Genomic DNA, 17,285 nt, shown 5'->3' on the forward strand with positions numbered 1-17,285 from the left:
TCTTCCTTTTTGTTATTAAATAAAGATATATTGAATATCTCTGATGTTGTAATTAATTAGTTAATTAATTCAACAAATACCATGTGCCAGCCACGTTTCCAAGTGCTAGACCTATAGAACAAAATCCCTGACTTTAGGAAGCTTACATTCTAGTGTGGGGAGAGAAAGATAAAAATAGGATATGCAGATTTTTTAATAGGTAGAATATAGACAGTGATGTGTGTATGGAGAAAAGATAAACTGGGGAAGATGTTTTAGTTTACTAAAGCTGATGAAATATAGAATACCAGAAATGGGCTTGCCTCTACAATAGGGAAATTATAAGTGTACAGTCTGAGCCCATGAAAATGACCACATCGAGGCATCATCAAGACACTATCTGGACTCTAAAAACAGGCTGCCAGCGTCCTCAGCTCCTCTGTCACATGGGAAAGCCCACGGGGGTCTGCTGGCCTCTCCCTTCTCTCCCGGATTTCCTCTCTGTTTCTGTGGATTCCTCTCTGTTTCTGTGGTTTCCTCTCTGTTTCTGTGATTTCCTTTCTATTTTCTGTGTCCTCTCTCTCAGCTTCTCTGGCTTTTTTCTCTTGGCTTCTCTGTATCTTTTATCCTCCAGTAAGAGGATTGAGACCCACCCTGAATGAGATGGGTCCCAGCTCAACTTAAATAAAGATCCTATTTACAATAAGTCCACACCTATAGGATGGACTAACTTTAAGAACTTCATCTTTTCTGGGGTACATATAGCTTCAAACTATCACAGGGGAACAGGAAGTTTTGAACAGGTGACTAGGGAAAATCTCACTGAAAAGGTGATTCCTGAATCAAGAGCTGAAAAAAGTACAAGAGCTGAATGTTTTTTTCTATAGCTTGCTGTAAATTGGTGACTAACTCTGAAATCTAAATCTTCAATCAAATACATTAATCTTTCATTGCTTATTTACTATAATGTGTAAAAATGTTAATCTTGATATTTCAAAAAGAACAATTACATATGTGAAACATCAAATTCATTATGAGTTAATTGTCTACAATATACTTACAGGAGTGAAACAGCCTGTTGGGAATCTTTGAACTGTAGAACGAAATACAAAGTCCCTTAGTAAAAAAGAAAAGATAATATATGATTTTCTAAATATATTTTTTAAAGTAAGGCTCTTTGTTAACATTATTCCCTACTTTTTTTTTTTTTTTTTTTTAAAGGAAAGACAGAGAGAAGGAAGGAAGGATAGAAGGAAGGAAGGAAGGAAGAAAGGGAAACATTTTTAAACATTTTCTTGTTTTTATTGTATTCTGTTTCTCCGTTTTTGTTACATGGGCTGGGGCCGGGGATCGAACCGAGGTCCTCCGGCATAGCAGGCAAGCACTTTGCCCGCTGAGCCATCGCGGCCCGCCCCCTACTTTTTATTAAGTATTCAAAATGCTAATCTGGATGTGATGAGCATAAATGAGGTTTAAAAGCCATTAGTATTGATTGTTAAGAATGTAAGTAGAAAGAAATGAGTAAAATGATTAAAAGTCACTTAATTAATGAGTATATACTTACCTGGAAGCGTGCTTGGGAACTGGTGCAGGAAGTATCTCATACTGCCCTGGTGAAAGCTGAATTGACTGTACATAATGGACAAGGACACCAATAATAGATTAATACAGATCTTAAACTCACTTTTTTATGTCATTGATAATCTTTTATTTTATGATTTTACAATATTATATAACATTCTCTATTTTAATAGTGGAAAAAGGTACATTTTCATAGGTGGAACTTCCAAGCATTCAACATATATTCATTTTCACAGTGAATTTTATAACTGACTGTGCCTGAGATGCACCATGAAAGGATGCTGTACAATTGCTCACACTTTAAGTGTACTAGATTCAATTCAGTGTGACCACCAATTGCTGAGCATGCTTTGTGGGTAAAGCACTGTGCTAGATGTGGGAGGAAATACAAGGTAAAGATATGGTCTCTAACCAGCAGGAATGAGAAGATGCATATACAAATAATTCTCATATAAAACACTTTAATCAGAGTCAAAAAAGAGATTGGAAATTTGGGAGGGGGGATGGGTAGTGAAAGATTAAATCTAAAGATCTAAAAATGGTAAATATGATGAAGGGGAGAATATCATGTGATAGTATAATCCCATTTGTTTACGTTAAAGGGGCTTTTAAGGAAGGAAAGACTTCTACTCCAAAAGTTAAGGGCCTGCATAAATTGACTCCCTTGTGGACTGCTGAACTTGGGAGTTGGGCCTTGCCAAGCTATCTGGAGGGCCCCACTGTGCCTGGTCTATAGATATTAGCCTAGAAATAAAGAAGTAAGGGAGTATCAGAAACTAGTATGGCTGGAGAGCCAGATATGTGAAGGAAGCAAGGGAGAGAAAGGAGAAGAAGAAGCATGGAGAAGACTGGCCCAACTTCTAGAGCTTTCTATGTGGAGTCTGCAGGAAGGAATTGTATTATAAAATCCTAGGAAGAATCATTCCCCCGTGAACAATTTGACCCCCACCCCCTATAACATTTAAATCAGATATTCAAATGCCTTTAATGAAAATGAGGTTTCCATATCCTAGCATTACTTGCCACATGGAAGTTCAGCTATTATATTTCATACCCCAGCTGTCTTTCGCAGCTTAATAGATGATTTTGATTGCAGAGGCAGCTTTTTGTGGGTAGAGTGATAATAACAGTAAGCAAAAATTTTATGATGAAATATACACATCATCCTGATGCACTTGTACCTTGTAATTGCTCACTTAACAAATAAATGCCAAGAAAATACTGGTATAATTATATCATACTGCAGAAGCAAAGAAACATATTTTAAGCAGGGGGCTTTCTCGGGGACCAGCAACATTCTATTTCTTGACTCGGATGATCGGTTACAGGGTATTTGCCTTCTACTTACTTTAAAATATTCATATTTGTTTATGCTCACTTCTCCATGTATCCCTCCCTCTCTTTCACTCGCACTCACTCACTCAAGCACATACACACAAACAGGTGGCAAAAGAAGAAAGAGAATTGAAAAGGAAAAAAAATACTTCAAGCAGCTGTTTTGTTCATCTATATTCAGCAATCCACATAGATTTCTGCAACTAAGTGCTCATGGAAAAACTCTTAGGCAGCATTAGCCTGGAAAGGAATATTAGTTACCCGTAACATCTATATTTGTCTGACATATTTTCCATAAATTCTTGAACAGTCAGCTGCCTTACAAAGGAGACCATCTCTCTACATGTTGCAAAACTTTTTGCAAACTCTCTAGGTGGCTCCATTTCCTTGGGTCTAATGGAATACATATACAATTTCACTACATCCCACATGTGCTTCTCAGTTCTTTATGTGTAAGGCTCAGTAGATCTAGGCAATGTGCCCATAAAAATATCAGGTTAATTAATGTTTCAATGCATGCTGATTAGGCCGTCAGACCCTTTCAGTAGCTTGGAGTCATAAAAATTAGGATGATTTTAGTGTAGATACTTTATCCAGTTATATTTTCACCACCATCAATGTCAGAAAACTGGGCTGAGTGAGAAAAGCCAACCCTACTTAGTAAGTGCTTCTCTGTGTCAGTGTGACAATATTTTGAGAACCCAGGCCCATAAATAGGTGAATACTCCATTAGAACAATCATAAGGCGAATGGCAGGTGCAATCTTTTCAGGCACTATTGGTAGAAATTTCATCACATGGATTCTTCCTGAGAAGTACCGTCTCCTGTGTCATACAGAAGCATCACTGGCTTACTGCTTAGCCTCCTTTATGGCCTGGGAAATAGACAACATGGGATTTTTTTAAAAAGGAAGCATGCCTAATGATACCAATGATATTGCTCTTAATTTTATCAGTACCCTGTAATTTGCAACAATTCCAAATGAACAAAGAATTACAGATGAGTCCCAGTTCCAGTGATAAATTCTCTGTATCTTTCAAACTTCACTTCCATTTGCCACATTCTTGACATAAGTACATGTGACAGTCACCTCTTTGCCTTGTAGTTGCTCAAGAAGTTTAGCCTCAAAAAATATCTGCTAAATAAGCCAACTTTGAGGGCCATTTTTTCATCTAAATGAATAATGGACTGCTTCAATCTCCTCTACTTTTTGCTCTTTGTTAACCCAACATTTAATTCTTAAATTCCAAAAGTGACCAGCACCCTCCCTAATCAAGCCAGCTTACATCTATACAGAAGGGCAAGTGTTCAAAGTCACTGCCCATTTCAAATTTAAGATTCACCATTTTACCATTCTCCTAAACACACTGAACACTTGAAGTATGCTGGCTGCTAAAGATTTCAGGACTCCAACTCTGACATCTGCCACCACTCCCACAGTATCACTTGTCAGCCCCTTTTTGGGCACAAAGTTTTTCTCTGTTGATATCTGCCTGGCTCAATGAAAAACCATTCTGTTGAAAATTGCTTCAGCAGTTATTTTACCATGAAGCACTTTGCAAATTAATGCATCTTCAGAGATATTGTGATCACAGCTATAAACCCAGATAACCAAAGATCAATAAGCCAGCCACATTCTTAATGTCAATGCTTTTATTCAACCTCAGTCTCTTAGGCAGCTGTTCAAGGATATCTTTTGAACACATTAAAATGGCTCCTTTGATTTATTCTCTAATTTGATAGAGTCACTCTTTCCAACCTGACTACCTCCTTTTGACCTAAAACAGATCTGGGGAAGGAGGAACAGAATCACCAGATTTGTTTCTTTTACATGAACTTCATCTTCCAAGACAATGCTAAAGCTAACCTGGACAGAAACTTCGGGCAATTTTAAATTTTGTTCATGATTTTCATTAAAATGCTTCCAACCTACAAAGTAAAAAAGAGCATTTTAAAAATGATAATGTAAAGTCATAAACCATTAAGAGAAAAATGCTAGTTGGAAAAATTTCAAGTTCTTTACAAATGAGCATGATCAAAAAATGTATTACTTGCACACTGAAAACAATTCAAAATCTACAGAATGAATCTTTTTAAATTAAAGTTAAGTTTCTTTGCCCTCTCCCCATAGCCTTTAGTCCCTTCCCAAATAGAAACCACTGCTAACGACTCCTTAAGTATCTCTCAAGGAAAAAAAGTTTGCATTTAACATATATAATGTATATGTATGTAGACTTATTTTAATGTAAACAAATGGGATTATACTATCACATGATGTTCTCCCCTTCTGTCTGTCCATGTTCAGACACTAGTCATTTTGGACTAAGGGCCCACCATTCTCTAGCGTGACTTTTTTTTTTTTAAATAACTTCTAAGTTACAGGAAAGTTGCAAAAATGATACACAGAATTCCAATATCGCCCCTCACCCAGAGAACCAGATTTACCAACTTGTGGCATTTTGCAACATCTTTCCTTTCCTTCCCTTTCCTTCTTCTTTCCCTTCTTTCTTCCCTCCTTTTGTCCTTCCCTCCCTCCCTCCTTTTTTCTTTCATCTAAACATTTGAAAGTAGGTTTCTTTTGTTTATTTTTTAAACCAGAATATATATTTACATTGGATTGTAAGAGAACATGACTCATATTTGCCCTTTGATGCAAGACTGTGGAAGCCAGGCTGTCAGTACAGTTTTTTTAAAACCCCTTTGCATCTTCATAATGGTAGCACCCTACTCTCCTTTAGATTAACTGATCTTGTTCACTACTGATCCACTGGCAACAGCTTGGGGCAGTTATCTTCATCTTCTCCCTATCCCACTCACTGCAGGGAGACTCGTGGACTGTGCATTATCTGGTACAGATTAGCTGATTTCAGTCTGTTCGGAAGTTATCCTAGCATGCTGACTTCAAGTTTATACTTTAAACTTCCCCATTTATATCATTTGATCCATGTTTACAGTTAAAAATATAACTATTATGTGAAAAATGGTACCAGACTTATGCTTTGCAAGAATTGCAAAGCAGGGCAATCACTATGTGGGGCATTTTGCAATATATCTCTGTTTCCCCAACTCCACTTCTATGACTAACAGCAGGGAATGGTTGAATATATTGGGATATGTCCATATTTAGAAATCTCGGCCAGTATTAAAAATGATGTGTAGAAGAATATACAAAGGTGTGGTAAAGAGTCACAATATATTGCTAAGGAAAGAAATTCCAGTTTTCTGCTAATGATAGGCTAAGTTGTTCAGATGAACGCTCCTACTGCAGACAACGAGAAATGAAAAATAAAATATTTAAAACCAACAAACAAAAGGATTTTAGAAAAGCATAAAATTATTGACAAGATAATAAGGAGTTATAAGACCTCAAACTAAGAAATAGCAAGGATCTAGGGAGGTAAGTGGCCCAATTTTGCTGGTCCAGACTGAGCTCAGCAAAGAAACAGAGCTGAATTTGAGAGAGCTTCAGAGAGGTGGAAGGATCCAGGGGTAAAGCCTGGCCCATTGATGACGGGGACCCCATGCACAGGAAGTGGAGACCCTAAAAGGGTATTTCCTGAGAATAAACCCTCCCACCTCACCAACATTGCCAGGGGATTATAGAAAGAGTTGCCTTGGTGCTAAGCAGAACTAGAGAAACCATCCCTGAAACATTATAACCATGGGCTAGTACCTTTCATGGATTCCAGTCAAAATTCACATCATTGGGGTGATCCAGGAATATATAAGAGGTGCATTTAAAGTGGCAGCAGACAGGTAGATACAGTAAGTATTAACAGAACCAAAAGCAAACAATCTCTAGAAGATTCCTGAAAATAATTTTTCAAGAACAATGACCAACACACAAAGATAATCACACATACAAAGAAACATAGTAAGAACCAGTCAGATTTCAGGCATTTGGGAAATCATTAATTCCCTCATTCAGAATTTACTGAATGGCTGCTACATATCAGACACAGTTCTAGATGTAGAGATGTTACAGTGAATAAAACAGATATATATTCATGTACTCATGAGATTTCATTCTCATTCTCAGACAACAAATAATAAGTGTAAAGTATAAGTAACTTACACAGTATATTTGATAGTTTTATAAATGCTAACAAAAAAGATAAGAACAGAGTAGGCAGGGTCAGGAGTATTAGATGGCAATTTTAAATGTGGCTCATTGAGAAGGTGGCAGTTGAGCAAGGACCTAAAGAAGGAAAGGGAGTGAGCCATGCAGATATTTGAAATAAGAGCATTCCAGAAGAAGGATGTACAAAGTGCAAAGATCCTAAGGTGGGAACATGAGTGACATATTCAAGTAGTAGCTGCTTCCAAAAAAAAAAATTTTTTTTTTCAACAAATGGTGCTGCAATAAGGAGATAGTCACATGGAAAAAGAATGAAATGTGACCCCATCAAAAAAAATAGAAAGAAAGAAAAAGAAAAGAATGAAACGTGACCTCCACCATACAGCATACAAAAAAAAGAAATAGCCAAGAGGGCAGTAACGAGTAAGAAGGAGACAGAACAGTAAGAAATGAGGTCAAGGTTAAAGTCAGTTCACAAGAGTCCTGTTGACCCTGATAAAAACAGATACAGATCACACCCACTCTCACAATTCCTTAACCCAGTGGTTCCCATCAGGGAGCACTTTTGTCCGTTAGAGGACATTAGACAGTGTCTGGAGACATTTTTGGTTGTTACAACTGGAGGGGGTTGGTCTGCTACTGGCATCTAGAAGATAGAGGACAGGGGTCCTGCTAAATGTCCTAAGATGCACAGAGCAGCACACCCCCCACAACAGCAAAGAATTATCCTGTCTAAAATGTTAATAGTGCCAAAATTGAGAAGCCCCAGATTAGACATATAAATGAAGATGGCAAAATGTACTTCAATATACAAGATTGGAGCTCAAGAGAGAAGTCTGGGCAGGATTATTAACTTGGTAATCATCAACAAGTAGATGGCGTTCAAAGTTTTAAGACTGGATGAGATCACTAAGAGTAAATGTAGATGGAGTTGAGGTCTGAGTGCACGGCACCCCACCAAGAAGAGGTCAGGAAGAAGGATGGGACTAGCAAAAAAAGGCTGAGAAGAACACCAAGAATGAGGATTGGGGAAGAGGGATTAGTGGTTTGAAAAGAAGGAAGATGGTGATATAAATCCACCTAAGAGAGTGGGAGAATAAACGGTCTAGGGAAGCCGATTCAGGGTCTACTTGAGAAGAATTTAAGAATTTAAAACAAGACCAGTCACTCGGCTACATGGATTCAGGTACAAAGCAGCACACAGTTAGATTTAACCAGGGTTGTAGGATTGCCAAACAAGCAAGATGGAGATGGGAAAGGGAATTGAGGGCATAAGCAGGGAGAAACTATAAAGGTTGACTGTGCAGTTTAAGCTTTGCAAGAAAGGAAAAGAAAACATCAGGGGATTGAGAGTTGGTGGAAAGGTGATAGGATCAACAGATTACAGGTTGGGGTGAATGGAAAAATTGTTAGGGGTGGGAGATTGGAGGGAGTGAGTTGGAAGGATGGGAGAGGGTGGTAAGAGATTGGGATACATGTACTTTAGATTATGGAGGGTTCAAATTATTGGTCTTCAAAAACATCTAAGAGTGAGTAGCTGAGGTAGGGTAGAGGAGAGTTCAAGAAATTAAGAAGCGAGGTTAGCAGATCATCTATATATATATCAAAACAATGACAAGAGTAGTAGAAAGACTAGTGCATCTCCTAATATAACTTATGTAGATAGTTGGTTGAACACCTTAAGTACATGGAACTTTGGGTAGGGCATGAGATTTTGTTGGTTTGTCCAGGTGATGCCCTGATGAATCCCAGAGTGATTTGACCAGTGAATGGAAAAGTATTTGCAAAGTCCCCTTCGGTGAATGGTGAGAACGGGGGAAAACTCAAATTCCCCCAAGTTGAATTCTTGATATTCTCACAAACAGTGTGGACAACCAAAGCTCTAGGCTGAGCCCCCAGTCTTGGGGGTTGTTCATATGAAACTTAACCCCACAGGGGATAGGTCAAGCCTACTTAAAATTTGGTCTAAGAGTCACCCCCAAGAGAACCTCTTTTGTTGCTGAGATGTGGCCTCTCTCTCCAGCCAACACAGCAAGCAAACTCACCACCCTCTCCCTGTCTACATGGGACACGACTCCCAGGGGTGTGGATTTTCCTGCCAACGTGGGACAGAACTCCCAGAATGAGCTGAGATTTAGCATCAAGGGATTGAGAAAAACTCTAGAATGAGCTGAGACCCAGCATCAAGGGATTGAGAAAACCTTCTCGACCAAAAGGGGGAAGAGTGAAATGAGACAAAATAAAGTGTCAATGACTGAGAGATTCCAAACAGAGTCAAGAAGTTATCCTGGAGGTTATTCTTACGCATTAAGTAGATATCACCTTGTTATCCAAGACGTAATGGAGAGGCTGGAGGGAACTGCCTGAAAATGTGGAGCTGCATTCCAGTAGCCATGTTTCTTGATGATGATTGTATAATGATATAACTTTCACAATGTGACTGTGTGATTGTGAAAACCTTGTGTCTGATGCTCCTTTTGTCTACCTTGTCGATGGATGAGTGGAACAAGTGGAACAAAAATAAATAATAGGGGGAACAGATGTTAAAATAAATTTAGTTTGAAATGCTGGTGATCAATGAAAGGGAGGGGGATAAAAAAAAAAAAGAATAGTAGAAAGTGTAACAATCAGAGAAAGGAGCCAAACTTATCAAGAAATAAGGGTGAGCCAGGGGTCAGAGGATAACTGCAATGCTGGGGAGGGGGGGAAGGAGGACAGAAAATTAAATAGAGAGAGATGGTCTCATCTTTTATACATATATTCTACAACGAAACTGTATTATTTCTTTAATAAGAAAAGTTATTGTAAAAATTAAGGTACCACCTCAAATACTTTTTAGAAAGGGCCAGATATAGATGAATATATGCATCTTTATATATTTATACACCAGGCATACATAGGTACATTCAAATACACATATACACATGCTAAGATTCATTCATATAGACTTTCCAGTTGCATTACATGCTTCAGACTAAAGGTGTTAAAAATAGCGAAAGCTTTCCTATAAATAAAACATAGCAGACCTGAGTAAGTATGATATTAAAAGTTACGAAGCTTCAGAATGTTGTTCTACCTTGGATATACAGCAATAATTATATATATATTTTGAACTCTATCTACCTCAAATGTAAATTATTTTACTGAGTTCTAATATTAAATATACAAGAATTATATATTTCATTAGTGAGTAAACAATGTTACACCTGAATATTTCTCCACTTGTGAATAGACCATCATATATTTTTGAAATAGAAAATTAAGAAAACATCTCATTTTTCCAGTTTCAGGAACTCAGTTTTTTGTGGGGAGGTGGGGAAGAGAGGGTGGAAAGAAAAGAAACAGGAAAATATCCTTGCAGAGGACTTTGTCCATCTCTCTAGGTAAGCCAAATTCTTTTGGTCTTTTAAAGCTTTAAGCTTTGCCCAATACTAACCTTGTACATTTTCTCCCTTAAAACAGTGGGCCTTTGGCCTTACCTCAGAGACCCCTAAAAGTAAGGGAAAGGAAAATAAATGGTAGGGGAGAATAAGAAAGGATGACTTGGAGGTGCAAGGGTAGTTCAGTGGTAGAATTCTTGCCTACCATGCGGGAGACCCAGGTTCGATTCCCGGTCCACGCACTTCTCAAAAACAAACAAGCAAAACAAACAAAAAAACCCAGACAAACAAAAATTAAACAAATGGTACTGCAAATAGTGGGATACTCACATGAAAAATAATGAAATGTGACCTTGTTATACATCAAACAAAAAATAAATAAAAAAAAGAAAGAAAGAATGACTTCGCATTTGAGGTGGTGAGAATGGCTTCACATGTAGCATGGTAACCTGACACCCTGCCATAAAAATCTAAGTATAATTTAATGTTTGTATTTGTCCAGGGAAGCAAACAGGATAAGATTTACCCACTGAACATCTACTACTCTATTCTGCTTCAAAAGTATAATATGCAAAGCAGTAGGAAGGGTCTACCTATTGGGTACAGCATAGCTCATCCTGCTAACGGGATGGGATGTGATAACCCATCCCGTTATCACAACCTCTTGTTCTTAATTCAACCTCCAGTTGCAATGCATTTCTTCTCAGGTTATCACAATGCTCTGAGGAGGCTGGGAAGACTGACACCATTGTTAGCGTCTTCATAAATGGCACATATTAAGGCACAGAAATCTGATACAAGTGTTCAAAGTCCCAAGTAACAAAGTCCAAGTCCCAATTCTGTCCCTTGAATAGGTTATGCTCCTCTCATTCCATGCCTTTGCCAATGCTATGTCCCTCCCTTGAAGTGTCTCCCTTGGGAGGCAATGTTAGACTGGAAAGAGTACCAAATTTGGGCTCAAAAACCCTCAGTTAAAAGTACTGCCTTAAAGCAGTGGGGACAACCAAATCAATAGACTAAATCCTCGATCTTGGGGTTTGCCCCTATGAAACTTATTTCTGCAAAGGAGAGGCTAAGCCTACTTATAATTATGCTTAGGAGTCATTTTCAGAGAATCTCTTTTGTTGCTCAGATGTGGCCTCTCTCTCTCAGCCAATTCTGCAGGTGAACCCACTGCCCTAGCAACATGGGACATGACTCCCAGGGTTATCAATCTCCCTGGCAATGTGGGACAGAACTCCTGGGATGAGCCGGGACCCAGCATCAAGGGATTGAAAAAGCTTCTTGACCAAAAGGGGGAAGAGAGAAATAAGACAAAATAAAGTTTCAGTGGCTGAGGAATTTCCAACACAGTTGAAAGATTATGCTGGAGGTTATTCTTATGCATTATATAGATATTCCTTTTTAGTTTATGGTGTACTGGAGTGCCTGGAGGGAAGTACCTGAAACTGCTGAGTGTGTTCCAGTAGCCTTGAATTTTGAAGACGATTGTATAGATATAGCTTTTATAATATGACTGTGTGATTGTGAAAACCTTGTGTTTGATGCACCTTTTATCCAGGGTCTGGATAGCTGAGTAAAAAAATATGGATAAAAAAATAAATAAATAATAGGGGGGATATAAGGGGTAAAATAAATTGGTAGATTGAAATATTAGTGGTCAATGAGAGGGAGGGGTAAGGGATGCATGAGTTTTTTTCTTTTTTCTTTTTATTTCTTTTTCTGGAGTGATGAAAATGGTCTAAAAATGATCACAGTAGTGAATACACAACGATGTGATGATATTGTGAGTCATTGTACACCATGTATGGACTGTATGTGTGTGAAGATTTGTCAATAAAAATATTAAGAAAGGGCGGGCCGCGGTGGCTCAGCGGGCAAAGTGCTTGCCTGCTATGCCGGAGGACCTCGGTTCGATTCCCGGCCCCAGCCCACGTAACAAAAACGGAGAAACAGAATACAATAAAACAAGAAAATGTTTAAAAAAAAAAAAATGTTTCCCTTTCTTCCTTCCTTCTATCCTTCCTTCCTTCTCTCTGTCTTTCCTTTAAAAAAAAAAAAAAAAAAAAAAAATATTAAGAAAAAAAAGTACTGCCTTATCTACTTATTTATTAGCTATGTGCCTTCGAGAAACTTACTTCGTCTCCATTCACCACGTAAAATGGGGATAACATCTGTTCCACCTGTTCCAGAATGCTTGGGAGAAGCGACTAAGAGACTATATGTGGAAGCCTCCAATAAACTATTAACAGCCCCATAAATATCATGTATTATTCAAGGTTCAACTTAAAGCTCCAGGGAGTCTTCCATCTTTCAACCCAGTCTATATCTAACCCTCCTCTGGCATTCCTGACTGCCCTATTTATCTGAGCACTTGAATACATTTTGTCTTGTATTGCTAACTTAAAGATTTCACAATCAGGAGTCTTTCCTCTAAAGAGCCTTGCATGAGCTATAAGCATAACAGTGCTCCAAATGATTAGTGGAGCTAAGAGTAGAAACTGACCCTCCTGATACCACAGTGCTTAAGAATTTTTTTAAAAAGTTTCTCTATGATAAAGTTATATGCAAGTTTTAATAAGGATATTCACTGAGACAGAGTATTTTCTTTTAAAAGAAGACAGTAAACCATATCAACTGTTGGGAAAGACTGGCAGTATAACCCAATCACAGATAAGATCCTAAAGGCCCCCCAATCTGGGAAAATCCCACCAAGAGTCAGCACCTCCCCACAATCAGAGAGCCCAAGAGGGAAAATTCCTTGCCATATACCTAGGGCAAAATCTTGCTGAACATATTTGTGAATCAGGCAACCCTTGTTTCATTTCTATAGGAAATAAGACATTCAAAAGTATATGTATATATATATGTACAAGGAATGCTTTCCTTAGGGGCTCTTGGTAGATTTCCCATAAGAACCAATCCGCTAGTAGAGCTTTACCTGATCTTTGTAAACTAGTGTGCTGGGACTTGATCGTGGTTTGTCTTTAAATGAGTAAGTAGTCCTTTGCTTCTTTAACAAGTCCAGGAAGTCAGGAGGCATGTACTGGGGAATATCATTTAGTACTGGGTAGTTTCTTTGCACAAGAGGTGTTTTTTTCCTTCCTTCATTTTTAAAATTATAGGTTGCTATCACTGGATTTAATAGGGATTCTTCAATAAAAGTTTTCAAGTGGTAGGTGCCAGGTATAGGAGTATCCTGTGGAAAATTGACATGTATTATATTTTAAGATCACTATGTAAACCTATAACATCTCCTAAAGTACCATTCTTGGAAAGGTCATTCCTAAGTAGCAGTTATCTTTGTTTTAAAGGTTAATGAAATTCTTTCAAATATAATAAATATTCCCAGAGAATCATGATTATTTCCTTTCTGAAACAAATGCTGAATTATAGCAAATGGATTATGGTTATATTGAAATTTAACTTTTTAAAAATTAACTTCAGGGATATACTTAAACTTGCAATTCAACTTGACTATAAATTTCAGGTCTCCAAAAAGGGGAAGAGAGAAATGAGACAAAATAAAGTGTCAATGGCTGAGAGATTTCAAACAGAGTCAAGAGGTTATCCCAGAGGTTATTTTTATGCATTATATAGATATCACACCTTTTTAATTTATGGTATATTAGAGTGGCTGGAGGGAAGTACCTGAAACTGTAGAGCTGCGTTTCAGTAGGCATGTTTCTTTAAGATGACTGTATAATAATATAGTTTTTACAATGTGACTGTGTGATTGTGAAAACCTTGTGTTTGATGCTCCTTTTATCTACAGTATGGACAGATGAGTATAAAATATGGATAAAATCAACAAATAGGGGGAACAAAGGTCAAATAAATTGAGTAGATTGAAATAGTAGTGGTCAATGACAGGAGGAGTAAGGGGTATAGGTATGTATATAAGTTTTTTATTTCTTCTGCTGGAGAGATGCAAATATTTAAAAAATTATCATAGTGATGAATACACAACAAGGTGATGATATTGTGATACACTGTACACCATGTACAGAATGTTTGTATGTCAAGAATGATTGTATAGGGCGGGCCACGGTGGCTCAGCAGGCAGGAATGCTTGCCTGCCATGCCCGAGGACCTGGGTTCGATTCCCGATGCCTGCCCATGTAAAAAACAAAACAAAACAAAAAAGAATGATTGTATGTTTGTTAAAGTTTACAATAAAAATATTAAAAAAAAAATTAAGGTCTCTTTTGAGACCATCTGGGATGGTTTCTCAGCTAAATAAAAGTTATCCTACTTCTTCTGAGTAGATGCTGTATGTTTCTTTCAAGTCTTCAACTAGGAAGCTAAAGGATAATAACATAAGCCTGAGGATGAACAAACGGAAACATGATCTAATGAGTTCAATGAGAGGTTGATACTTTCAAATCACAACCGCACACTGCCTAAATGAGCAAGGCTGAAAGTTTAGCCACTCTGTTTTTGTGGCCATCTTTCCACTAAGCACTCTGCTTAGTTCTACTGTTTAAAATTAGTTCGATTCCAAGAAGCCTATGACCCAAGGGGCCCCTCTGTTGTTGAAGGTACTGACAGAAAATACCTCTGCGATGTAGAAACTACGTCTCTTAAGAAAGGGTTTCTGGGGCATTTTTCGGTTTGGGCTATCTTGCTTTGATACAGGTTAAGAATAATTATCAGAGGCTCTATTCCATCTAAGTAAGATAAAAACTGAAACCAAAACACCTTTCTAGAATGTATGCTTTTCTTCCAGGTGTAATCACACCAAGATCATAAACTAGGATGACCTTTTCTAGATATTCTGCAACACACTTGGATTCCTAGAGCTATTTTACCTTTCCAAGCTTTAATTGCATTCAGAATTTAAAGCTAACTTCTGATTCATATGCTGATACAAAATTATAAGCAGGAGAGTGGGCCATGGTGGCTCAGCAGGTAAGAGTGCTTGCCTTGGGCAGGCCACCGTGGCTCAGCAGGCAGGAATGCCTGCCTGCGATGCCAGAGGACCCGGGTTCGATTCCCGGTGCCTGCCCATGTAAAAAAAAAAAAAATTATAAGCAGGAAGTGAGGCTCACAGAGAGCTAAACAACCATTGCTTTCTTACAATGATATGCTGCTGACCTAAAGGGTAAGACTGCTAAACATATTAGCGGGAATAGATATAATTTGAACAAGAAATACTGAAAATGTACATACCGTTAATGCTATTCTCCACCATCCTTCTCTTTCAAAAGATGACATCTTCAGGATTGACTTCTATGACAAACATAAGGAACACTTATTCATTTGAGAGATCATCCCTTGATGTTAATTATAATTTTTAAAACATTTACTTGAAGAAAGTAATACCTCCACCAAAGTGATCAGCACATATTAAAATAAAAGCTACACAATGATAAGTTTTACCTGTAATATTTCCTTAAATTATGATTTTAATTGTTTTTAAATATCTAAATTCCTTTTGATAAAATTAGAATAATAAACATCTCCATCACAGAGATGTTATAAGGATATTAATGTGACAAAATTTAATGTTCTTAGGAAGAAAAGAGTTGTATAAATAAAAATTGTACTGTTATAATTATTTTAGATTTTATAGCTCAGGTGATTCTGCTGGGAACTCAAGGTGAAAGTGTAGTCATCACATTAATATGATATTGGGATACAAATTCCTAGCAATATGGCCACTTCCTGGATTTAAACATACTATCAAATATTGATATAGCTTCATTTCTCTAGCTTGTCCAGCTAATATCTTTGAATGATAGAGGCAGAGGGGCTTGGGCTGGAATCCCAGATCTGCTATAGCTGTGTGCACTGAGCAAGGTACTTAACCCTCATGAGCTTCAAGCATTTGTAGCCACAGCCAGTGCTCAATAATGTAATTCTTATTTTTAACATTTGTTCTGCCAAATTAGATTATTTTGGTGTTTCTCAGTTTCCAAGGATAGTCTTATCTTTCACAGTAAATACTATATACCCATTTATTATTCCACATTTGTTTCAGTCCCACTGTCAACAAAATGCAGTTGTTTAGTTTTTTCCCTTTACTATTTCTACCAAGTAAAATAATTAAAATAGAGTTCTACTTTCATTTCTAATATTTTTGTTATTACTATGAAAGAGGTATCTCAAGAATGCATTTGAAAAGAATGAACAATTTACTCAATTCATTTTTCCGGACTAGTAACTTAAATCTACTCTAATTATGAGAACTCCTGGGTTTAGTTTTACTATGAAATATGTGCATTTCTCTAAAAAAATATCGCTTCATATATACTGCTAAATCTGAATTTTTTTCTATACATTCCCTGAATCAATTCTTATTAAATCTTCTCTGCTGCATGTTTATAGATACAGAAATTGAACTTTTGTCGTGCAGATGAAGACGGGTCTCCCATAAGCATCTCCACAGTAATTCCACCTCTACCTAGGAGCCAGGAAAATGAAGTGGGAAAGAGATCACCGAAGTAATGTGATGATTCTAAAAGAAGGTCAGGAGTAGCTGCTGCTTTGTTTTGCTAAAGCGGGTGACCTAAACTCCACCCATGTTCCATTTTACCTTCACTTTAAGGGGAAAGATAAACAAAGGTTAAACATCCCTCACCCAGATCTATTTAAAAACTAGAGAAAGGTAGTTTCAAATATTTTACAAATAGTCAGATAGGAGATGGAACAAAAAAAAGACATAAGAAAGAAAAGTCCATTTTCTGGCAGAGGGAAGGGAAAGTGAAAGAAATCTAATCATCGGACTAGAGCAGTTGTCCCGCACGGATAGTGAGAAAAAGAAACAAACAAACAAAACTCAGTAAACAGTAGACAAAGGGGAAGCATAAGGGAGGCAGCAAGGGAAAAGGAAATAAAGTGAAGGAAAGATCAGATAAAGGCGAGAAAGAAGGACGAGGGCAAGTGGAAAGAATAAGAGAAAACGGGAGGGGTGCATGAGCCAGGAAGTG

At 37.6% G+C, this 17,285-nt stretch overlaps 1 protein-coding gene across 4 annotated transcripts in view; it reads right to left on the reverse strand.

The window, feature by feature from the left end:
- Positions 1-17,285, reverse strand: part of STPG4 (sperm-tail PG-rich repeat containing 4) — a 52,425-nt gene that overhangs the window by 33,898 nt on the left and 1,242 nt on the right. For 2 of the 4 annotated variants that reach the window (XM_077134155.1, XM_077134154.1), the window contains exons 2-5: positions 15,526-15,585; positions 13,295-13,552; positions 1,544-1,608; positions 1,041-1,095 (exon numbers count right to left, since the gene is read on the reverse strand). In XM_077134155.1, the coding sequence (XP_076990270.1) occupies positions 1,041-1,095; positions 1,544-1,608; positions 13,295-13,552; positions 15,526-15,585 (438 nt within the window). The remainder of the gene's footprint in view (positions 1-1,040; positions 1,096-1,543; positions 1,609-13,294; positions 13,553-15,525; positions 15,586-17,285) is intronic. The other 2 variants (XM_077134156.1, XM_077134157.1) reach the window with 2 other exon arrangements.

Source organism: Tamandua tetradactyla, chromosome 17, assembly GCF_023851605.1.
Source record: "Tamandua tetradactyla isolate mTamTet1 chromosome 17, mTamTet1.pri, whole genome shotgun sequence".
NCBI classification, from domain to species: domain Eukaryota; kingdom Metazoa; phylum Chordata; class Mammalia; order Pilosa; family Myrmecophagidae; genus Tamandua; species Tamandua tetradactyla.